General features: G+C 40.7%; 1 protein-coding gene across 4 annotated transcripts in view; it reads left to right on the top strand.

Annotated features, from left to right (window-relative positions):
- Positions 1 to 883: 883 nt before the first annotated feature.
- Positions 884 to 26,038, top strand: part of REPS2 (RALBP1 associated Eps domain containing 2) — a 104,766-nt gene continuing 79,611 nt past the window's right edge. For 2 of the 4 annotated variants that reach the window (XM_060770036.2, XM_060770034.2), the window contains exon 1: positions 886 to 1,331. In XM_060770036.2, the coding sequence (XP_060626019.2) occupies positions 1,134 to 1,331 (198 nt within the window). In that variant the 5' untranslated portion in view covers positions 886 to 1,133. Of the gene's footprint in view, positions 1,332 to 26,038 lie in introns of all 4 variants that reach the window. The other 2 variants (XM_060770040.2, XM_060770039.2) reach the window with 2 other exon arrangements.

Below are 26,038 nucleotides of genomic sequence, written 5' to 3'. Positions count from 1 at the left end.
GTCGTTTCTGGTGTGAAAGAATTAGCCATTGCCCAGGGGATGCCGGATGTTTTGATGTTTTTACCATCCTTGTGGGAGACTGCTCTCATGTCCCCGCATGAAGAGCTAGAGCTGATAGAGGGAGCTCATCTGCGCTCTCCCCAGATTCGAACCTGCGACCTGTCGGTCTTCAGTCCTGCCAGCACAGGGGTTTAACCCACTGCACCACTGGGGGCTCCTTGTAGGTGAACTACAACTCCAAAACTCAAGCTCAATGCTCACCAAGCCCTTCCAGTATTTTCTGTTGGTCAAGAGAGTTCTGCGTGCCAAGTTTGGTTCAATTCCATTGTTGGTGTTCAGAATGCTCTTTGATTGTAGGTGAACTATAATTCCCAGCAACTACAACTTCCAAAGGACAAAATCAATCCTCCCCCCCCCCCCATCCCACCAGTATTCAAATGTGGACGTATCGGGTATTTGTGCCCAGTTTGGTCCAGCAAATGAAAATCCATCCTGCATATCAGATATTTACATTACAATTCATATCAAAGTAGCAAAATTAGTGTTATGAAATAGCAAGGAAAATAATGTTGTGGTTGGGGATCACCACAACAGGAGGAAGCATATTAGTTTATGAAAATCCATCCTGCAGATCAGCTATTTACATAAGGATTCCTAACAGTAGCAAAATGAGTTATGAAGGAGCAACCAAAATAATGTTATTACGGATGGTTGGGGGGGGGGGGGTCACCACAACATGAGGAAGGGTGGAAGACCCTGCCCTAGCCTTTGAGCCACGCAAGCTTCCCTGCTCCAAAACTTGAGCCTTCCTCTGCGGAGTCCAGGGAGGACGAAGTGGGAGAAGAGGAGGAGGAGGAGGAGGAGGAGGAGGAGGAGGAAGTGGAGGCACGTGCCTCGGGGAAGGGAGCCTCCTTCCCCTCCTCCTTCCTTCCTTCCTTCCTTCCCCCTTTTCCTCCTCTTCCTCTTCTCCTTCTCTCTTCCTGCAGCTGCTGCTGCTGCCTTGCCGCCTCCCTCCCGCTGTTTTTGCCGCAGAAAGGGAGGACAGCGGAGGGAGAGGAGGCGAGCGCGGCTGCAGAGGCGGCGGCGGCGGCGGAGCCTCTTGGGCAGGACTTGGGGGCGCCGTTGCCCCTGCAATGGAGGCCCCCTCCTCCTCCTCCTCCTCCTCCTCCTCCTCCGGGGAGCAGCAGCAGCAGCAGCGCTACGCGGAGCTCTTCTGCCTTTGCGGCGGAGGCGGCAGCGGGAACGCCGCGGGCTCCGAGGCAGGCGCCTCCGGCAGCAAGGTGGCCGAGCTGTTCCGGGCGTCGCAGCTCCCTCCCGAGGCCCTCCTCCAGGTGAGGCAAGAGTGCTCCTGGACATGTGCAGAGCGCACCCCCCCCCCCCCCCCAGGGCATCCACACCAGGCATGGGCGCATGTTAGCCTTCCCTCCAGGTGCTTTGGACTTCCACCATCCCTAACAGCCTCAGGCCCTTCCTTTCCCCCCTCAGACCCTTAAGCGAGGCTCTTAGGGATGGTGGGAGTTGAAGTCCAAAACACCTGGAGGGAGGGCTGAAGTTTGCCCATGCCTGTTCTACACCAGATAAACCCAGTATTGTGAACGAATATGGAACGGCTTAACGATGCAAATGGACATGGATTTCAACCCAGAAGTCATTGATTCTAATAGTTTTAAATTGTTTTAAAATTAATTTTATTACGTGATTTAACCTGTTTTAAATGGTGTATTTATGTGTGTTCGGCATCTAATTGTTGCCAGTCTGTACGCCGCCCTGAGTCGTCTTTGGGCTGAAAAGGGCGGGAGAAAATTGTGACAAATAAATAAATAAATAAACTGTAGAATTGTTTTTCATGCCAGGTGCCACTTTATTTATTTATTTCGTATCGTATTGCATGAATTAGTATGAAACAGATAAAATAGAAAGTGTGCAGGCATCTAAATGTCTTTTGACCAAAAACGGGCAACAGCAACGGCATTGTCTGTAGCCTCCAACAATTCATCCTATGTACATGAGGCAGGGCATAATGGACAAGCACTTGACGAACTGCAATTCGCTTCTGGTGTGAGAGAATTGGCTGTCTGCAAGGACATTACCCAGGGGACGCCCAGATGTTTTACCATCTTTGTGGGAGGCTTCTCTCATGTCCCCAAATGGGGAGCTGGAGTTGGCAGAGGGAGCTCATCCACATTCTCCCCAGATTCGAACCTGCGACCTTTCGGTCTTCAGTCCTGCCTGCACAAGGGTTTTAACCCACTGCACCACCGGGGGCTCTTAGTACCACATGGGGCCCTTCCACACAGCCCTGTATCCCAGAACATCAAGGCAGAAAATCCCACATTATCTGAGTGTGGACTCAGATAACCCAGTTCAAAGCATATTATGGTATTTTCTGTCTTGATATTCTGGGATATAGGGCTGTGTGGAAGGGTGCTTGGACCTCTATGGCTCAATGCTCTGGAATCCTTGGAGTTCCCTCACTCAACTGCAACTTCCACGATTCCTGCAGGTTTGAGCCATAGCAGTGAAAGGAGTGTCAAACTGCATTAGTGTATAGAGAGGCACCTTCTAAGGGCCATTCCACACCGCCCTATATCCCAGAATATCAAGGCAGAAAAATCCCACATTATTTGAGTGTGGATTCAGATAACCCAGCTCAAACCAGATATTGTGGGATTTTCTGCCTTGATATTGTAGGATATAGGGCTGCGTGGAAGGGCCCTAAATGAGTTCTCTTTGGACAGAAAAAGTAGCTCCAATTGAGATTTGGATGAAAATAAATAAGCTGGATGAATTCCCTCTATGTTCTGAAAGCCTTTTTCCTTCCCTTGAGTGTTTTCTCTTTTGAAAAGGGGATTCATTACCTTTTGAACATCAATAAAGGTAGAGCAGGCCTGGGCAAACTTGGGCCCTCCGGGTGTTTGGACTTCAACTCCCACCATTCCTAACAGCCTCAGGCCCCTTCCTTTCCCCCCTCGGCCACTTAAGCAGCTGAGGGGGGAAAGGAAAGGGCCTGAGGTTGTTAGGAATGGTGGGAGTTGAAGTTCAAAACACCCAGAGGGCCCAAGTTTGCCCAGGCCTGAGGCAGAGTCTCCCATCTCTGAAATAATTTGGACCTGAAGCATCTTGGATGTTAGAATATATGTATTCAAGTTGTGTTTCCCTGTTCTGAAATGCTTGTAATCAGAAGTGTTTTGGATTTTGGAATATATACATCTACAAGTTGAGTCTCCCTTCTCCAAAATGTTTGGGACTAGAAGGTGTTTTGGATTCACATTTTTGGAATATGTTCTGGTTGAGTCTCTCTTTTCCCTACGTGTTTTGGATTTCCGATTTTGGAGTATATAGCCATACAGATTGAGTGCCCTCCCATACAGCTGAATAAACCCTATATTTTCTGCTTTGAACTGGGATATATGGTTATGTGGACTCAGGGCCCTTCCACACAGCCCTATATCCTAGTATATCAAGGCAGGAAATCCCACAATATCTGCTTTGAACTGGGTTATCTGAATCCACACTTAGATAATGTGGGATTTTCTGCTTTGATATTCTGGGTTATATTGTTGTTGGGTTATATTGGTCCCTGAGTCCTCCTTCTCCTAAATACATGAGACTAGGAGTGTTTGGGTTTCGGATTTTGAAATAAATATATCTATTCAGGTTGAATCTCCCTTCTCTAAAGTGCTTCGGACCTGAAGTATTTTGATTTCAGGTTTTACTGGATTTTGGAATCCCTGTATTTGCATATACGATTACACGCATAATGAAATAGCTAGGCAGTGGAACCCAAGTCTAAATACGAAACTAATTTATGCTTCAAATATAGCCTAGACATGTTGCCTGAATGTAATTTTATACTGTACTTTAAATAATTTTGTGCATGAAATCAGGTTTGTGTACATAGTTTTAATCGTGTCAGAAGCAAATTGAGAATATACTGCAAAGTCACTTCTGGTGTGAGAGAATTGGCTGTCTGCAAGGACATTGCCCAGGGGATGCCCGGATGATTGATGTTTTACCATTCTGTGGGAGGCTTCTCTCATGTCCCCACATGGGAAGCTGGAGTTGACAGATGGGAGCTCACCCCACTCCCCGGATTCAATGTTGTGGGCACAAGGGTTTAACCTATTGCGCCACTGGGGTTCCTTGATCCATCAGAATACTAAAGTGCCACTATCTCAGCCACCCATGTGTACAATTTTGGATTTTGGGGGAATTTGGATTTCAGAAATCTGGGTGAGGGGTGTCCAACCTATAACACTAACATTTCCTACTACAGTGGCAGCAAAGAAAGGTGGTTGGGGGTTTTTTCTGTTAGAAATTGTCCATGCTCTTCTCTTGGAATGCATAACTTAGGAAGTTTCATGCATTCTATTTAATGGTTATGGAGAATTCCTAGACCCTTGTTTGAAACACTGATCTCTAAACTAAAAGTTAGAATCATATCTCTTTCAGTTATAGAAACAAGTTTTGAGGTTGTAAATTTGCAAACCTATATGCTTTACGACAGCTTTACATCCTGCATAACTTCTTGGACAAGAAACTCAGGTGAAGAGACAAAATCCTGATGTGAAAAATTAGTAGCTGGAAACAAAATTTTAAGCCCCCAAATAATATGCAACAACAATAAGAGCAGAACAACAAAGCATACCTGTATTTTACATTGTGGACTGCAATGAGATTATTTCTCTTAAAAGACCAAAATAAGAACCTTTCTCCCACTCAGGCCATTCCACAGATATATAAACTCAATTTTCCTAGTTTCCAACAGATGTCCCAACCTCTGAGGATGCCTGCCACAGATGCAGACGAAATGTTAGGAGAGAATGCTTCTGGAACATGGCCATACAGCCCAGAAAACTCACAACAACCCAGTGATTCTGGCAATGAAAGCCTTCGACAATACATTAAATCTAGAAACCAGATTGATGGATTGCTTAATCTATCTTGTTCTCTATCCATCTATACATAAAACTTGGGACTTCTGGTTTCCTTTGCCCCCATCATATGGATCTAGGTTCTTGGTTTAACCTTTTAAGAGGAATAATTTCATTGCAATATACAGTACTGTTCAAATATAGCCCCCATTATAATTTGGCCACTTCTTTTCTCCCAGTTTTTAAAAGAGCTGCTAATACGCACTTGAAATGGATTGCTGTGAGTTTTCCGGGCTGTGTGGTTATGTTCCAGAAGCATTCTCTCCTGACGTTTCACCCACATCTATGACAGGCATCTTCAGAGGTTGTGAGGATGTCTGCCATAGATGTGGGTGAAACATCAGGAGAGAATGCTTCTGGAACATGGCCACACACCCGGAAAACTCACAGCAATCCAGTTATTCTGGCCATGAAAGCCTTTGACAACACGTTGCACTTGATATGTTTGTAATGGCTGAATGCTGCTGATCAGCTATTGATTTATTTCATTTATATGCCACCTTTCTCCATGACCCAAGGCAACTGGATTTGTTTGGTATGATAAACAACTCATTTTTCTCTCCAGGAACTGGTTTGGAGATTTGTTCAGGAAGGCAGCTTTAGCTTTATGCTGTCTCATCACCCCATTTCCTCTTTCCTCTGAAGTCCACAACAAGAGACAAAAACAAATAAAAACCATAGTAATGGCTACAGCTGCGCATACACATGACAGTTTATTTTGGTTATCTGTATTACTCCTCTGTTCCCAGCTGCAAAAATGCTTTTGCTGTTTTTCTGTAATAGACATTATTCCTTGATCTGTGAGTTCTGTTTTGTTTTTCTGGCCACCAGCCATATTGCCTCCCTCTCAAAATTTGACTCATGAGCCTAACAAGACTACTTTACATGTTTTTTTTAAAATGAATTAACAAAAAACAACCCCTTCAGTTATCCAGGCGTAGTTAATACTTTGCTGTCTTACTTTCTCAGCTGCTATTAAAAAGTCCAGGTTTCTGTTTTTGCCTTCCATTTTGCACCTTCATCATTGGCATGCTTAATAGAAACTCAATTCAAAGTGCAGAAGTTGCTTTCAGTTATTTAACCTAGACCAATTGTTCCCAAATTGTGGTCTGTGGACCACCAGTGATCCGCAAGAATGAAAAGGTGGTCTGCGGCCTCAGGGGCGGCTCGTCCATTACATGAAGTAAGCGGTCGCAGAACACTTTTTTTTGCCAGGGGTGCAGAGGCGCCTTGACTGCCACTTGAGGAGCGCCCCCTCAGCTCACAACAGCCCTAGCAGTCCGAGGGGTGCCTCGGCTTTCTTGCCTCGCTGCTGGGCGACCTTCTTCCCAAAGGGGCCGGGCCCTTGAGCCTCACTTAGCCCCTCTCATTCCTGCTCCACCCGGCCACCGGGTGCATGAGCAGAGCCGGTGCTCAATCGTTCTCTGTGTTCGATCCCTTCCCCATGACCGGCTCCCTTTCCCGATCCCCCGGCGCTCCACCCGCCTCCTCTCCTCTTCTCAATCTGCGGGTGGGCCAAGGGGCGGAGCCGCCACGCCTGGCCCACTTTGGGTCCAAGACCCCAGCGTGCGCACCAAAAGTCGCCTCTTCTCCTGACTTTCTCTTCAGTCATTGGGACCAAGAGAGAGAGGTGGGCATCTCCACCTCTCTCTCTCTCTCTCTCTCTCTCTTGGTCCCAATAGCTGAGGAGAAAGTCAGGAGAAGAGGTGACTTTTGGTGCACACGCCGGGGTCTTCTGGCACGCCTCCGGACCCAAAGCGGACCAGGCAAGGGAGCAAGTGTGGCAAGTGTAGTTACTGGGATGTATAGTTCAACTACAATCAAAGAGTATTCTGAACTCCACCAATGATGGAATTGAACCAAATATGGCACACAGAACTCCCATGACGAATAGAAAATATATATCAATGATTGGTTGGGGGGGGGGCAAAATACTGTTTGCTTACCGTTGAAAATTACCTAGCGCGGCCTCTGTGCGGCCTCACCATTACTACACCATTGCTTCGAAACCATGTGGCAATGAGAGCAACTGGTCTCGCAAAACCCTCTTATAGTGCTGAGGCAACAGGGATGTTGGGAGGGGACAGGCTGAATATCCACAAAAGGTTACTACCACCACATCAGCTCTGGAATATTATATATGGTTTCCTGTTGGCGAGCTGATGGTGACTACTGGATGGCATCTATATCAGAAACTAGAACCGATGTGGTCTATTCAATGCAGTTTTCTGAATCAGCATCCCAAATAATCAAACCAAAGCTAAAGTTGACCAAAAACTGATTCGTAACTCTTTTGGTACTAATGTTGGAGTGTGGTCCCTGGTCAAAGTAGTCTCTGCTTAAGCGGTCCCTGGTCAAAAAAAGGTTGGGAACCACCGACCTAGATGGAGGGAGAAAGGAGGATGGAGTCCTACCCTTCCTAGTAGACTAATGTGACTTTAAAAAAAGGCTTTCCTAAACTCACTATGTAAATCCCAGTAATTTTCTACTTAAAATAGTAATTGAGTGTGTTCTTCCCCGTTAAAACACTTTTGTCCTCTTGTTGGTTGGCCTCATCCTTTTGAACCACACTCTGATCTTGCTCAGCTTCACAGGTTTGAGTTTTCATCTGTGAAATGTTAGAAAATATTCAGCATTTCATTCACTTCAGAGAGACTCCCCCCTGGGCACACAGAAAACTGAGCGACTTGGAAGGCGCTGAACAGACTGCGCTCTGGCACCATGAGATGCAGAGCCAATCTTAAGAAATGGGGCTACAAAGTTGAATCCATGACATGCGAATGTGGAGAAGAGCAAACCATTGACCACCTGCTGCAATGCAACCTGAGCCCTGCTACATGCACGATGGAGGACCTTCTTGTGGCAACACCAGAGGCACTCCAAGTGGCCAGATACTGATCAAAGGACATTTAATCAGCTGCCAAGTTTGCAAAATTCGTGGTTTTTTTTTAATCTGTTTGTTTGTTTTGTTCTGTTAGAAATGTAATACAATGTTCTGGTTGCGGATGACACGATAAATAAATACTTCAGAGGATTTAAATTTTCATAAGATGTGTCAGATAGACAATAAAGTATAGTCGTGGCATCTATGAGTATTGTCTTGGAATGAGTTGAAGACAGACTGGAAGTATAAATGAAAAGTTATCCATCCATACCATTCTGGGTAATGAAATACAGTCATTCCTCCACGTGTGCACTTTTGACTTTGCGGGTTTGAATGTTCATGGATTTGATTAAAATGATATTCTAGGAATCTCTAGGGGTTCTTTTGTGGTCAACTTCCTCCTATCATGCTGGAGGACCTAGAGCAGTCAAGGGCAAACCTCCGCCTTTCAGGTGTTTTGGACTTCAGCTCCCATAATTCCTAACAGTCTACTGGCTGTTAGAAATTGCAGGAATTGAAGTCCAAAACACCTGGAGGGCCAAAGTTTGCCCATGCCTGACCTAGAGGTTAATAGAACACATTGCTAGGGATCTTTAGGTCTTCCATTGAAATTCTATGGTCATTTTCCAGCAGAAGTCGACCAAAGATCATTTTGAAAAATGTAGAGAGGCGGTTTTTCACTCTCATGGGAAATCTGTGCCCCCAATCTTAGCGAATGTAGAAGGCTGAGTGTAGAACTTAATTTTGCATTTGGTTTGTGTCATTTACCTTGATCGAGAGCACTTTGAACACAGTGGAGAAACTTCATACACCTGGAACTCTCTTTCACACTTCACAGTGAAAGAGTGAAATCTTGGATTTTTCAGTATAGAGAGGTGTGCTCTCAAGCCCTGGGATTCTACAGGATGTTTTCATAACAGTTAAAGTGGAATTATAATACTATCTCTGTGCAGAGTGAATGGGTCCATGCTTAAACTTCCTAGCCTCAAAATAAATACAGCTGTTAAAGAAGAAAAAGGACTGTGACAGGGCAACATTTAATTCTCCTACTTGCATTCTTCCCTATTCCACAGGATGCATGAATGGGGAAAATGGAAAAGAATATATGTTCTTTTGGCATCAGCTACTGATAGGCAACTTCTATTGATTTCAGTTGGATGTATTCATCATCAGATCAGTCCAGGATTTCTGCCAGGGAGCACAGTGTACCTCAAAGGCCAGTTAATTGATTTCAGAGTTCTTGCTCCAGCACTTGCTTCTGCACTTGAACAGTGAGGATGCAGACGTGGTCGCATCTCCTCTCCCTTCGTTTTGGGCTTTGGATAAGGACCAACAAATGTTGGCAGATGGTAACAGCTGGTATATTCCCAGACTTACAAAGGGAATTGTGAAATCGATTTCATCTAGTCTTTGCCTTTCTTGTAGATGCAGCTGTTTTGAAAATCTGATGGCATGTCAGAAACTAAGTTGTTTTTGTTTTGTTTTTTTAAAAAAACATCCTTTCATGTTCCCATCTCTGCATAAACAAAGATGTTAGTTGCATGGTTCATTTGTAAAAACAACATTTAAATTCTCTTGAAAACACTTGTTGCACATCAGAGAGAACTATTTTGAAATCCAAATTGAAAAACTAATGTGACTAGCCAACGTTAGTTAGATAGATACTAATAATTTTATCCTGTTTCCCTAGTAACTGACTGATGTCAATTGCTTGCTCCGGTATCAAGGAGAGCACTTACTGCTCTCCTGAGTCAGTTTGATTTGATGTTTTTGAGCTTTCATATATGTGGAATAAATAGTAGTGGGTCTCATAGCACCTATCTCTGACCTATTCCATCAAGCAGCAGATATTAAGTACAGAAGAGTACTGTATTCAACAGAGGGTTCTGTCTCATGCCTAGAAGGACTCTGTGTGTGTGTGTTTATCTCGAAATATCTTTCGGTGTGGATTATGTAAACAAAGGCTTATATCTGAAAATGTCAATAGTAGTGTTTGTGTTGATGCTCAGGTACTAGCTATACAAAATGATTCTTTTCCAGACCTAAAACACATATTTTTGTTTTTATTATATCTTTATAAATATTTATCCTAGTTTGTTACAATGTGTAAAACAAATATGGGTTGTCTAACTTGTGCAAAATGTTTTACTTTTACATTGGAAATGGTATGTGGCAGGCTGGAGAGCATTGTGGCATTGCATAGTGGCTTGAATGTTGGACTATGACTCTGGATACCAGGGTTTGAACTCCTTCTCTGTCATGAAAACCCACTGAATGACCCTCCTCACAACCTGAATAAACTCTGTGATCAGTTTGCCATAAGTCAGAAGCGACATGAAGGAATGGAACAATAACAAATGGGGCCACTGAATATGCCACATTTGTACTAGAGGGAAGATCTCTACCTAGGCACTTTTAAACTATGAATTTGCATTCATAAATTTACATGCTATTAAGTATTGTATTTTAATATATGTATATTATAGCAGAGGGTTTTAATGTATGTATTTATGGCATGTTTTTTATGGTAATGTGTTTTAACCACCTTGAGACATGGCTGACAAATATAATTAATGATGATGAAGTCTCTGCTTGCATGCCAACTACCTCAAATAGCAACCCCTTTGTTATTTGGGAATTCAGACATAACTAGTTATAAAGACCACAAGTGTCAGATGAGCAGTGATACACTTTAGATAGGCAGAGCATCAAAATGTTGGAATTGTTGGGAAATTTAGTGCAACTGAACTGAAAAAAATAATTGCACAGCTCAACAACAACAACAAAAATCTTGGTATTTTGGTTTTTAGGCAACCAACTCATCCTTATTGGTTGGGATCAAGTCCAGGATTGCTGATTCCCTTGTTCCTTCCTCTGCCTTTTCAAATAGGAAATTGTCTGCAAGGCACACCAGGTTCATACTGGCTTTTGAAGACTGTGTGTTAATTTACAATGGATCAAAGCATGAAATAGTGTCATCTTAAGATTCTTCAGCAATAATCAGGGTTTTGATATCTCTTAAAATATACTAATTAAAGTTTCCAGAGTTAAACTATTTCCTCATTAGCCATGGTGGAAATGGTGTGTTAGTGTTCATGTCCTCTCCCCCTTTGATTTTTTTTTTCATGTCAGGAGTGACTTGAGAAACCGCAAGTTGCTTCTGGTGTGATAGAATTGACCATCTGCAAGGATGTTGCCCAGGGGACACCTGGATGCTTTACCATCCTGTGGGAGGCTTCTCTCATGTCCCCGCATGAGAAACTGGAGCTGACAGATGGGAGCTCACCCTGCTCCCTAGATTTGAACTGCCGACCTTTTGGTCAGCAGTCTCTGCCGGCACAAGGGTTTAACCCATTGTGCCACCGGGGGCTCCGGCCTTTGAAATGGCTCATTAGCATAGCATCTGCATCAGATTTTGGGTTGCTGAAATTGTCATGTTTGTGAAACATGTCTTCATTTTGAGGTATAAGTGCTCTTTGGGGAATTATCGAATGGCTTATCTTCACCAACAAGTTATAATACTCTTAAGTTGTGCGGTTTTATGCTGGTTGTGCCATACAATATGGCTGAGAAGGCATAAATGCTGTGTTTAGACTTGGGTCCTATCTCCAAGGTATTTAATTATGTAATATATGTATATAGAAAGAAATATTCCAAAATCTGAAAAAAAATCTGTGTTTCTTATTCTAAGCATTTTGGATACAGGATGTCTAGCTTGTATGGTAGTCAGTCTAAAACTTGATAGAAGCACATTTAAATCTGCAATTCCAGTCCTAATTTGGGCATAATTCTGACATGGGCGAGATGGGGCTTCTTATCCAATGTGGATTGCCAGACACCTTCCCAACCCTCCACCCACAGCCTTTGCCCATCACTCAATTCTGTGCTATTTTCTTCAGAGTCATGACTCTATTTGCCTGTGGGAAGTTGGCAAAGGAAGGAGACCAGCTTGGGTTGAGAGGATACTTCATAGTTCTTCCTCCTGAGCCCCACTATTTCAATCATAAGGTTTTTGCATGAGTCAGGAGGCAGAAATCACTATCCCAGTTTCTTTGGAAGGAAAGTATATAAGGGAGTAACTGCGCTCCATGCAGTCATGCTGGCCACATGACCTTGGAAGTGTCTACAGACAACGCGGCTCTTCGGCTTAGAAATGGAGATGAGCACCACCCCCTAGAGTCTGACCCAACTAGACTTAATGTCAGGAAAAACCTTACCTTTACCTTAAAACAATGCTATCACTACTTCTTGCCCCTGCACGCCCATGTTCTAAGTTACACTTGGGTGGGAGCTTTTGGGGAGAGACTAGAAATGGCTTCAAAGAACACTGAGAAATTGTTCTTAGGATGAAGACTGCTCTGAAGGATCACTTAACCCAAACCAATGTGGAAGAAGAAGCAATATAGAATCATAGAGTTGGAAGAGACCTCGAGGGCCATCCAGGCCAACCCCCTGCCAAGAAGCAGGAATTGCATCCAATATTTGTCGAATTGCCATAACCTATATGCGTGCACTACATTTACAACTTTAGAACTTGATTAATTTCACTCTGAAGTTAATTATTATGTGGTAAATGTAATTGGGAATGACTTATTACTCTAGAGCATTTTCAACTATAAGAAATCAGGGCAAAAGCAAGCTATTAATCCATGTGTATTAGTGCTATCACCTTCAGGAGGGCCCTATTTTACTACCTGCTTCTATGTGTTTCTGAGAATTTTATCTGAATTGTTTACTTTGATAGAAGGCAAGGTCTTATTTTAGACCAGCTGTTGGCTTGATTAGATTTGAAGTTGAACCTCTATAGAAAAGCTGAACTGTGAAGTTCATAAAGCTGTGGAACAGGTCTATTACCTGTGTCAACATGATACTACTGGGCTTATGTTCATTCTAGCTTACTGAAATGCTGACACCAAATATATTAATTGCTGCTCAACAGGTGGTCACTGTGGCTGTTGTAGCAAGGCTGTCGAGGTTTTTTTTTGTGCTGCCCAGTCATGCATGACATGACATTAAAGAGATGGCAAGCAGTCAGTGCGCCTGCTGTTATCATATTGTGATCCTGAGTACAAACAGAGTTCTTGCCAAAGGGTATTATACTTACAAAGTGTTCTGAAGCATCTGCTTGATCTGTTCTGGTGAAGATGAATGTTTTTTTGAATTAATAAAATGGCTCAAATAAATGTTGCTGTAAAAGGGAATGAAAAGTGGAAGTTATCTCTGTAATTCAAACCTCCTGGTTGCTACTAGATTTTAAAAATGTAGTGATTTAGTGAGATGTTTATTGGTTGCCACTGTTTTCCTTATTACCAGCTGTGAACAATGATAATGAAATAGGTTCCTGGACTATGGCTATTACCTTCTACTACTCCAGTGATATACTATATAACTAGGTTTATTAACAATCAGTTCCCAAAGGAATAGAAAGATCTTTCTCTGCTACTAGAAAGAAAATAAACAAATAAGAATCCACCTTAACCTCTGTTGAGAAAGAGTTCCAAAGCTTTGAGAGCAGCTAATTTTCCTGTGAAGATGGTGGAATAGAGAGAGAATTGCCCACCTGAAGATCTTAGAGCTCAAACAGGCTCATATGAAAATATATGGTTCTTCAAATGATCTGGACCTGACCTCTTCTCAAACACTTGCATGAAGAGTCCTCAAATAGTTGTCCCTACATGTGGAGTTCGCATGCACAAATTCAACTAAAACCACAAAGCAAACATTGACTTTGCCATTTTATATATGAGGCTTTGGTGTCTACAGACATTCCTGGAACCCAGTTGTAACAGAAAAGCTAATTTTAGTGAAGTTTTATTGTCTATGTTTATTAGTGTTGATATTATGACAAGGGCAGTCAGAAGTTTGTTACATCTGATTAGTTGTTGGGTTACCATGGATACATAGCCTTTGCAGTAGAAATGTATCCATTTTAGAGTGGCTAGCAAGAAAAGGTGCGAAGCTAGATAAAAATAGAGGGAAACATTTTTAAAAAGTAGGGAGCCTCTAGCCATTTAAGTTGGTAGCTTCCATTGTTATACTGAAGTAAAGAAAAAGCTAATATAAGTCTAAATTATGAGTTATGTAGAACTGAGAGACAGAGATTCCTTTGGGGAATAAGTTTTCAGTCAAACTAGTGACAGAAGAGAGTAACTAAAAGTCATAAGTTAACCAGCCAGGAGGCTGAGGAGAAATATATTTTGAAAGAGAAGAAAGTGGCTTAACAGAATAGAAACAAATTAACCGTTTGAAAGTTATCTAATAACAATTATATGTATTCAAAGGAGTGAAAGACAGTTGCATTAATATCCAAGTGGAACTGAAGTGAAGTACTTTGTAACAGATAAGCTTATGTGCAAAAGAATTCATCAATAAACATTTCTTTGTTTCAACATATACCTTAAAGCAGGGATCCACAAACTTTTAAAGCAGAGGGCCAGGTCACAGTCCCTCAAACTGTTGGAGGGTCGGATTATAATTTGAAAAAAGCATGAATGAATTTCTATGCACACTTAAAAACAATACAATAATTAAAATGAAGTACAATTTTAACAAGTATAAACTTATTAGTATTTCAATGGGAAGTATGGGCCTGCTTTTGGGTGATGAGATAGGATTGTTGTTGTTGCTATTGTGTGCTTTCAAGTTGTTTCAGACTTAGGTTGACCCTGAGTGAGGGCCGGGTAGATGACCTTGGAGGGCCGTATCCGGCCCCCGGGCCATAGTTTGAGGACTCCTGCCTTAAAGTCTCATGTCAAGTTACAGAATTAAAGTTACATGGGTGGAAAGCAGTCTGTGATTATATTGAAGTAACCTGTGAGGAGAAGTTGGAAGCTACATATTGACTCCAGGTTTGGATTACACATTGAAGAAATATACCCAGACATATAAAGATTGCATCCTGTAACAAACACATATTAGTAAAAGCGACAGAGAGAGAGGGAGATAGTGTGTTCCAAGCATGAAATACAAGTCACTGAGTTTGTGAGGTTCGATTCCTCACTCTCCCCATAACGCCTCATCACCTCACGTGTACATATGTACATATATGTTCAATGTAGACAGAGGTGGGATATCTAAGGTCTTGATATACATTTCCCTTGGTATATTGCCCACCCTGTCCCATGTTTTAATTGCACTAGCAGATACCAAGGATCCATTATACTGTGCAGGTATGTTTCAATCAATGAGGTACTGTATATTTTCATGTATAAGTTGACCTCATGTATAAAAATCATGCCAAAATCATGACTTTGATATGACCCACGGATAGGTTGAAGATCATTCCAAAGAGAGGGGAAAAGGCCCATACCAGTGACTCTTGGCTTGCACTGTCATTTTCCTACCCTAGCAACCAAAACAGGCAAGAACTGCACCATGGTGGAGAGAGTAGATGATCTCTGTGCTTATGTTAGGTTCTCCTGGGATGGATGACGCTCTTGCGTTTCACCACCCTACTCACAGATGGTTCCATTTTTTAAATGAGAGTTACGGTACAGTACTAACATTGATCCATAGATAAGTTGATTTCTGTGTTGATTTTTGACTAACATTTCTATATGTATACATGAGAGTATAAGGTATAAATGACTTCTTTAACAGAAACTTTGGTTCCAAAGGCAGAAATAAGAGTTGATTTCTGAGCCACAAAAGAAAGAGCAGTCCAACCTGTTTCAGCAAACATTTTATTCAAAACTAACAATATGTCTGCATGAATTGAAACAACAGATCAAGTCAGCCTTACATAAGTAAACAAAAACCTGTCATTTTTTTTTTGAGACAATATAAAAGTTGTGCCCACAATGCCTTCAGGGATTTTTTTTTTCTTTCTTTCACTACTACCACTCATCATATGATTTTAATGGTGGTGGTGAAATGTAGGTATCATCGCTTTTTAAAAATGCTGTAGGGAAGTTGTGGAAGCAGGCATATATGCTCTCCCCTTTTCTCTCTCTTTTACTGTTCATGCATGTTCAGTAAGGGATTTTGGAGACAGCTGCTGGTTACTTTTGATGCTGTATCAGGTGCAAATGGCAATGGCTGGATGACATAAAGGAAAATCTCAGGGCACATCTAGATTGACCGAAAATATGGGACCTGTCTTGCTTTTACCGGAGGTGTCCAAACAACGCTTCCCATAAAAGTGAGTTAATGAGGAGTAAATTCCCTAGTTAATCTGCATTAATTAAACATCTCATTAGATCCAGATATTTATGAAACATCCAGGTCTAATGAGATGCTGGGCTTATGGAGACTGACTACTGGGACACGTCACACATTTCCCGTGGGTCAGTCTCCACAGCTATTCCATACCTTTGGGATGCGGGAGGACCCACATTAATGGCAGTCAGGTAAGTTCTTTTATTTTTTAAGGGTTTTAAAGGGTCTTGGGGGAGGGGTTATAGCCCTCTGGGTTTTCTTGGCTGATTTTCTGGCCTGTGCGGACTGCCCCCTTTGTAGTCACAGAATTACCGAGGGGACGGTCCCCACAGGGCCCATACTGGATTAGGCCCAGGTCTTTCAGGAAGACCCAGATCTAATCCAGTACCTAATTAATTTGGGTTAGGGTTAGGGTTAATTTGGTTTTACTGGAGATGTCATTTGGATGTCTCCAGTAAAACCGTGGGAGTTCCCGCATTATGGGCCCATTGTGAAGGCCAACAGTTTCTTGAGAACTTGAATTTCTTGAATAATACATTTATAATGTAATATCTATCTAACTGTCCATATACAAACAGAAGTAGTTTGAAGTGATCAGTTTTTTCAGTACTGAAAACCGTATTTTCTACAATTGCAGCTCTATAGATCAGGAAGTTTAAAAAGCTCCAGCTTCAAACAAGAATTGTAGATAGCAATTTAGTGGGGGAAATTGTACATGCGTTTAACCACTAAAAGGATATAACTTCAAGGAATTGAGGATAATCATACATACCTGTCACATGAAAATTGTGGGGCAGAGTTGATACAGTGTTACATAAAACCAAGTGCAGTTTTCTCATGAACTATGGAAGTTCTGGTTCATAGCTTTAATTTCTATTGCTTTAGATTGTTTTTCTTTGAAGTATTCTTTTGCGTACAATATCTGTATGTGAATTGCAGTGATTTCACTATAGAAATTATTGTAAATGTCTCATAAAATGTCTTTGCTTGGCTTGTTGTTTGCCTTCCTCAGTTACAATGTACAATTATGAATATTTAGAGAGCCTGTATCATGTGATTAGGGATATCATACAATAAAAATGAAGGATACTTATCTAACAATTAAAATGTGTGCATTTTGACTGTGATATAGGAAATTGTGGTGTATAGTGAACCTTCTATAGCCACAGGTTCTGCATCCAAATATTAATGAACCACGGCTCAAAAATATTTGGAAAAATATTCCCATGAGCAGACCTTGTTTTGTCCCATGCAGAGCACTATGTTGATGTCTAGAGAGAGCCCATTGTAGCCTCCTACCATTTCACAGGTCCTCAGGCTATCTCCAGCATTCATTTGGGTTGTTTGCTATATGAGGTTCCATTTTCTACACCATTTTATATAATAGGATGAGCATCCACAGATTTAGGTATCCACAGTGGAGAATGTAGAACAAAATCCCAGGGGATACCAAGGGCCCATTGAACTGAATGTTGGTCCATCTAGGACAGTGTCGTCAGATCTGATTGTCTGCAATTCTCTGGTTTTCTGACAGTAATCCTTATTCATCTCCTGTCCAAGTAGAAATCAGCCTCTTCTCTATATTCTGAAATGAGATGACAGTGTGTTCAGGTTGGTATGGCATTTTGCATAGTAATAAAAACTTGAATAATGAGTTATGAGCTTCAAATATGCATGAATTCTGGCTCAGGTTGTTCACAGTTAAAACTCTGAAACAGAAATTACCACCCTTTGAAATCATATTTTTACACCTTCTGGTTTTTCCCCCAAATGTTCATAGTTACCCTTTTTCAAGGAGACCCTCAGGTGTAAAAAAAGGTATCTATGTCTTACTTGTTTCTTATAGATGGAGAATGTTTATGGATACATGAAGATGATTTAGTATTAGAATACTATTTTAATCAGTTCCCCCATGATCTGATACTTTGAGAGTCATGACAAGTGACTAGGTTTCAGGTGTAGAAAAGACATACCAGTGTTATCTCATGAGACTATGTGAGCTTCCAAACCATAGATCTTCTAGCATAGAGATAATCTGGGGCACATCATTATTCAAGATCTTTTGTATTAACAATCACGGCTAGATCACAGTTTGACACTTGCCATAATCATAAGTCTCTCTCCAACCTACTTTATTGGGCATCTGCATGGAGAGAAGGAGGTCCTTTCTGCTGGTGATGGAATCTTGGGTGAATGACATTTGTTAGGTTAAGGGGATTAAGGCAAGGAGAGGTTACTTAGATAAATACATAATTAGCTGATAGAGCATTCAGACCCCTTCTCCCTCCTTCCTGGAAGATGAAATATCAGTTACCAAGATCTGTATCTCAGAGTGTGAAACTGTATAGTGCCTTGTCCAATCAAATAGAAGGTTGCAGGAACTCCAGAGTAGGATTCAGTACTGTATTAAAAGATGTAACCTGAGATACAAAATGTCAAGTCTTCCCTCCTCTGCTTGGAAACACTTTCTGCTCATTCTGAATAGCACATTCGGTTTAACATCTGCATGGAATGCAAATATTTTCAAGATTAATTTTATTTTCTGAGATGGAATCTATGTTTTTCTACTATGTTAGTTGGGAGTTGAAAACGTCTGGTGATGTTGATAATAATAATAATAATAATAATAATAATAATAATAATAATAGTTTTATTTCTTGCCCATCTCTTCTCACAGCTTGAGGCGGGTTTCAGCATTATTAAAACATGCATAAACACATAATGGTTTTAAAACACTCTGTAAAATACATATATTAAAATAAATATTAAAATACACAAAACAAAAATTAAACATACAGTGTTTAAAATTCATCATTAAAACTGCCTAGGTAGGCCTAGCAGAAGAGATAGGTCTTCAGTTGTTCGTATCTTCTAAACTTCTTCAAGTGAGTCTGCAGTTGCTCTTTGAACATTGTTTTTCACACCTTGGAATTGTCCTTTTCCATCAAGAATTGTTCATTTGATGACTTTATAGCAAAGCAGCATTAAATGAATGAATGAATGAATGCTGTTGTTGAGGAATGTGTTCACAGATCTCATCCAATGAGAGAAATGAAGATTCTTATTGTATCACACATGCTTTTCAATAATTAGTTCAAATACTTCACTGTAAAACATCTCATTTCTGAAGTTAAAGCCTCTCAATAGCTTGTCCACCTCATAAGCTTCATAAGTAAGCTCTGTACTTTCATTCACACTCAGCATCTGGATTTCAAGGTCAGATAGAGTCCCCTTGCAAAAGCTGATGAAGCACAACACTCAACTTTTGCAGTGTCGGAGTCTGATAAAGCTGCAACAGCGATATGGAGACATGCTTCATGATGTCCCTTGCTGTGTCTGAACTGGTCAGCAGACTACATTTAGTTAACAAGAAGGAGGAGATCAGAGCAAGGCTAAATGTAAATGCACAGCATATTCCCAATCCTATAAATCAGGGTTTGGAATATCATTAATAAGTCTGAAAGAACACTGTATGTTTTCCTTTTCATTGACTTAGACAAACAACAAGAGAAGTTGACTAGGAATTCTTCCAGATAGCACAAATCAATTCTAATACAATGCAGGGAAAGCTCATTTAGTCTTTATGAGTCTGGTAACTGATGGCCAATCAGTATTGTCACACATGAAAAATTGGGAAACTTCAGTATTTCTAACTCTTTATTTCATTGTGTTTATATGCTTTAAAAGTCTAAAAGAAGACTGAGGAACCTGTAGCCCTTTGACTATTCAGACCCCTTCTCCCTCCTTCCTGGAAGATGAAATATCAGTTACCAAGATCTGTATCTCAGATCTTAGGGATAACAAGAACTGTAGTTCTTGTTATCCCTAAGCAAACATAGGCAGTGGTCTATGCCATAGCTATTTAAAATGTGGGTTGTGATCCCATTTGGGGTCCCCTAACTGAATTTGGGGGTCATGAAACAAATGTGTACCTTGCCACTTAGTGGCTGTTTTAGACATTTACGTGACTCTATTAGCAATTACATGCAGCAAACTCTTCAGCTGCCACTTGAGGCTGCAAACCAAACGTGTCAGCATGGCATGAAAAATGATGAAGGTGCTCTGTCTACATCCTTCAGTATCTGGGGCACAGGGTGAGCTCCCATCTGTCACCTCCAGCTTCTCATGTGGGGAACATGAGAGAAGCCTTCCAAAGGGTGGTAAAACATCCACTGGGCAACATCCTTGCAGACGGCCAATTTTTTCACACCAGAAGCGACTTGCAGTTTCTCAAGTTGCTCCTGACATGAAAAAATAATATTCAGTTAAGATTTAATTCTTTATTCAAAAATCACTTCTATCTCACTAGTATGCAAAATGTCTTTCATTTTTAATAAATGGCAATATTATATGTATATCAAAGAATTGTTTTAAAATTAAATTCTGTATTATCAATAAATGTTTGAGTTATATACCCATTTTATATACCTACATACCTTGGGTTGCATAAAAATTTATCGGGTGAAAAGAGGTCACAAATAGAAAAAGCCCTGGTGTATGCAATCCAGCAACATCTGGAGGGCCATCTGCATCTTCCCTTGGGTTAAAGAATAACCAAGATTCACATGTAACCACAGAAAGGCAGGGAAAACGCTGTTTTTCTGATTAGAATTGCATTCTGTCCAAATTGATTGTGTTTCTTAATGGACTGAGGAAATAAGACTATTTTGATAATGGATAAGTTTATATTATTCAGGAAATGTTTACACAAAATTATGTTAACATGAGCAATGAAAATTAATTAATGGTCAGATTTCATAACCAAGTTACGTTGCTAACTATGCATTCTATTCATGTTATCATAAGATCAGCCTGTATTCTTTGTATAGTACACATAAAATTTACATGTATAAATACCAAACAAAATATTATCTGGCTCAGAATGGCACATTAAATGCAATTAGAAATGGTTTTGTCACAGTGGCTTGAGATGCAGTTGTTATTTAGAAACTGATCTATGTGATGTAACAGAGCACATATTGCCTCGTGGAGCTGTCTGTGTACAAAATGTATAATCTTTGGTTGATTATATATGTGAAAGTTTTTCAGGCTTCTTAAACATTGGCCTTAATGCCTGAGTGATTCTGGAAGTTGCCTCCAAAAATTGGATTAATGCAAACTGCACAAAGATTAGCTATAGTGCTGCAATTTAGAAAACTATGATGGGTGTTGTAGTAGTTGGTGAAATTGGTTAGTTATTCCACCACTGTTTACTGGGTCTTTATTTGCTATGTAGTTGTCTTCCCCATTGTTGCTGTGGCTTAGCATTATTTCCTGGAGATATTATACACTGTTTAAAGCAGGGGTCCTCAAACTTTTTAAACAGAGGGACAGATCACAGTCCCTCAAACTATTGGAGGGACAGATTATAATTTCCAAAAACCTGAATTAATTCCTATGTACATTGAATATGTCTTATTTGTAGTGCAAAAAAACCCACTTAAAAACAATACAAAATTAAAATGAAGAACAATTTTAATAAATATTAACTTATTAGTATTTCAGTGGGAAGTGTGGGCCTGCTTTTGGCTGATTAGATTGGATTGTTGTTGTTGTTGTGTGCTTTCAAGTTGTTTCAGACTTAGGTAGACCCTGAGTGAGGGCCGGGTAAATGACTTTGGAGGATGTTATCCAGCCCCCGGACCTTAGTTTGGGGACCACTGGTTTAAAGTCTCCATCTGCCTGCCTTCCTCTCCTTCTATGAGGATGGAAATGTTTAGCTGTGATCAGGACATTGGTCTATTATTGCCTTTACCTTCCTTTTTCATAGGATTTCACTGGTCTTTGATCCCAGAGTGCTTTTTTCATTCAGTGGACCATAATTTTTTTTTAATCTTAGGAGTATTTTGTCACTGTGAAATTTCCTCATGTGGTTTTTGTTGGTGAAGGAAAAAGCGATACCTAATATCACAGTATATCTTTAAGAATGGACTAGTTAATAACAGTGATTCCCAAAATGTGTAAAAATAGAGATGTTTAGCCCTCTTTTTTTCAATCAAAGGGTGTGACAGAGAGGCAATGATGTCCTTTGGGCAGAAGTAACACTAGAATTGCTGTAGAGCACGCCTCTTCAACCTGCTGTTTGGGATTCCAATTCCCAGAATTCCTGACCATTGGACAAGCTAGCTAGGGCTTCTGGGAGTTGGAGGCACAAATACTTGGAGGGCCGCAGGTTAAAGAGGCCTGCTATAGCATCTCAGCATCTCTGAATGCAACTAGAGATGTAATTGCCAAGTCTGCCCCCTCTGATTGGAAGCACTTTCTTCTCCTGCATTGAATAATTCATCCTGTTTTATATCTGCACTGAATGATAATTTATTTTCTGAAAGATTCACTGTGTTTTTCTATGAGTTAAGTCAGAAGTTGAAGAAATCTGGTGATGATGATTTCATCTGAGAGTTTAATTCTAGGCTTTGAATTATGGTGACTCATATGAGTGAGACCTCCAAGAGTCCTAATCATCAACAGCCCAAATTAAGTTGTAAACCTAGGCAATGGCTATTCTATCCGTCTATTTTCTTCACTACCCAGCTTTCACAACCATAGGCAGACACTGGAAATACTATGACAGGAATGACTCTGACTTTGGCATTTAGTGTCTATAGTTCCTTCATAATGACCTTCCAGATCCCATTCTTCTGTCTACAGCTTCCATTTTGATTAATGATTGAGCCAAGGTATTAAAAAAACTGAAATGTCTTCATCATCTACTTAAAAGTTATGAAAATTATCTGTGGTCATGAACAGATTTCCACGGGATCCCACAACTACAAGGAAGAGAGAATATTTTTGCACTTCTTCCTGACAATCTGTTGTGAAGAGTTGGGGGAATCCTACAGCAAGCTAAAATGAAACTTGTAAGAAAAAAATCAGTCTGCCCTTACCTTCCATTCACAGGATCCTCCATAATCATTTTTCTTTCTAGAAGCACCCAGATTTGTTGTTATAAGTGCCATAATCATCAGGCAATTCTACTTTTCAGGATGGAAGGCTCTTGTATTCACAGGAGCCCTTCCTCTGTGAAAGTAGGGGGTGTGCACTACAGTATTGACTCCTGTATCTGCAGAACTGGTATTCATGGTTTCATTTATTTACATCTGATAAAATATGTCATCTCTAGGCATTTGCTAGGTCTTCGAATGCACTTGTAAAGGATTCTTCTGTTGGAAGTCCTTTATTTCAGTTGGGTTCACTATTATCCACAGTTTTGCTTATCCACATAAAGTTTGGGGATGAGTCCTTCATGGATACAGGGATCCTACTCTTCTCAGAGATGTAACACGGCTTCCTTATAACACTATGAAGGGAAGTTGAGCTTCTCTTCAAAGATATAGCAGGGCTTGTTTATCACACTGAAGTCTTGTGATTCCCCCCATCCTATCCTAACAAACCCCACCCTAACAAACATTAATTTCTTAGAAAAAAAGAGAGGCAGCGAGCAAATGTGTAGGAACCAGGGGCCTCACCCTCTTAAAAGTAGGCCCACATACCTGTTTCCTTATGCAGTCCCTCTCAAAATGTAGCATTACATCTCTTCCATTTTGAGAAAGACAATGGCAAATAGATATTTGGAAATAATTCAGGTTTCTGCATCGGTTCGAATCATAGAATCAAAGAGTTGGAAGAGACCTCATGGGCCATCCAGTCCAACCCCCTGCCAAGAAGCAGGAATATTGCATTCAAATCACCCCTGACAGATGGCCATCCAGCCTCTGTTTAAAAGCTCCCAAAGAAGGAGCCTCCACCACACTCCGGGGCAGAGAGTTCCACTGCTGAACGGCTCTCACAGTCAGGAAGTTCTTCCTCATGTTCAGATGGAATCTCCTCTCTTGTAGTTTGAAGCCATTGTTCCGCGTCCTAGTCTCCAAGGAAGCAGAAAACAAGCTTGCTCCCTCCTCCCTGTGGCTTCCTCTCACATATTTATACATGGCTATCATATCCCCTCTCAGCCTTCTCTTCTTCAGGCTAAACATGGCCAGCTCCTTAAGCTGCTCCTCATTGTGTGTGTATGTGTGTCTTTTTGTACTTATGGGTGGTTTTCTACATTATTTTGGAGCAAAACCTGCTCCTGAATCAGGTTGACTTTTTTAAATTGTGAGATTAGAGAGCTTTCAGGGGCTGTGAAGCCTTCTAAGGGCCCCAAGACTGGTTTCCAGGGCAACATGAGGTTTATGGGTATACTATGGTCATTCCACCCTAAAGGTTGTACAATCCAAAAGTATTACACTAATCCACACACCCTTGTATATACCCTAGATATATGCATCTGATAACATGTATTTGGATATGTAGAGTGACTTTGCTGGACTGGGGTCATTTCTCCATCCACTAATAAATAGGGCACACTTCTCTGACAATGTTTAGAGATTTTTCTTTACAGAGCTCAGACCAAGACAGAATAAGGATGGATTTTCAGAGCAATGAAGGTGCATTCCAGTTATCTTTGACATGCCTAACATGTTATGTTATGTCTGTCTTCACTATTAGAATATATAAAATATGTGATGCATAACTTCAGAAATCTGTCCCTGGTATGCAGATACAACTCTAATAACGAATGCTATTCTTTAGCTCCTTGGCTTTAGTCCATCCAACTTTTAACTTGCAATATGTCACATAAATCCAACAAAACAATAAAACATCTGGTAAGAGTTTCCACATTTGTTTTTCTTTCCAATCAAGATCATGGCTGTTTCCAGCAGTTTCTCTCCTGCAGTCACGTGCTGCATGCCCCCAAAGCCAACTTGGCAGCAATCCAGAAATAATACTCCAGACTTTATTATCATAGGCTGAATTTAAAAGAACAATAGACGAAAATGCTGGAAATGTTTTTCAGTGGAAAGGCATCTTCAGTAATGAAGTACCAGAGCATTTCCTTCATTTTGTTTTGGAGAATGAGAGTATTCTGGCCACTCTTTGAAAAATGAATCAGATGCTTAAAGTCTCCTAGGGGAAGAGGGGCTGGTCTACTTTCCGTACCTGTCAAGATCAACCCTGGCTGTGAAAATCACTTTTGCATGTTATGTTTCAAGAAACAATATAAAAAAATGTTGTTCTTTATCTCCCATGTTTTATTTTATAAAACTTGTCTCCCAATAGTTTAATTTCTTGTATCTGGAGTTCTATTTTCCCCATATTCTGCCCTCATTTGTGCATTATGTTATAGATTTGGACCCAATTGGAATATAAATCTCTTACTGGCCTAAATCTGAGACTAATCCTTTTCATAGCTTTTGAAGAAAATCAATTTCCCCCGAGTAGTGTCAAAGTTTTTGAGGTCAGTTTGGTTTGGAAGTGTTCCCAGTTCACTTTTGCAATAAGGTTTTTCTTTGGTGCAAATTCTTTGTTGTGCTTGAACATCCAACCTATATGAAGATGACTAGTGCTCTTTATTTGTCTTCATCTCATAGTATGAGAAGGAGAGGTATACAGTGGATCATCCACATTTATTGGAGTTACGGACGTGAAAGTGGGGTAGCAGCATATCTCCAGGAATTTCTTGGTCCACGTGTTTCTGTGGTCAGTGTCCACTTGAATTTGAACACACAGATTTTTTCTGGAGAGTATATAAATGTCTAGGTGTTTTTCTGTGAATCTCTAGATTTTGCAGTATGATTCTGTGGTCATCTTTGGTAGCGTTCTGGAGAGAACATATTGATCAAATCAGCAAATAATCCAGTCCACAAAAGTGAAACCCACAAATATGGGGGGGGGGGGGGCTGACTGTATATTCTAAACTTTACCTCTTAGAGTTTCAAAGTTCCAATAACATTTTAAAATTAAGAAGAGAAGAGGCTTATTATGGAAAAAGTGTTAGATAGATATTATAAAAGAGGTGGACAGGATGACTACCATCTTCTGTTGAAAATAATTATCTTCTGGACACCTAATGCAGTGATTCCAAAGTCATCTTCAGTAGCTGCTGGAAAAAAAGTGCTGGTTTTGAGCTATCGGGTCTACAGAGATTTGATGAAATTGGATGCGTCCATGAACTACCATTTTGTTAATCAATTTATTAATATTTTAAGGGAATGAAATCTCATCCTCATATCAGTTAGTCATG

This window comes from Anolis sagrei, chromosome 3 (genome assembly GCF_037176765.1).
Source record: "Anolis sagrei isolate rAnoSag1 chromosome 3, rAnoSag1.mat, whole genome shotgun sequence".
In the NCBI taxonomy this organism is placed as follows: Eukaryota; Metazoa; Chordata; class Lepidosauria; order Squamata; family Dactyloidae; genus Anolis; species Anolis sagrei.
The sequence above is the reverse complement of the archived record's forward strand: the minus strand, read 5'-3'. Positions and strand labels throughout refer to the sequence as shown.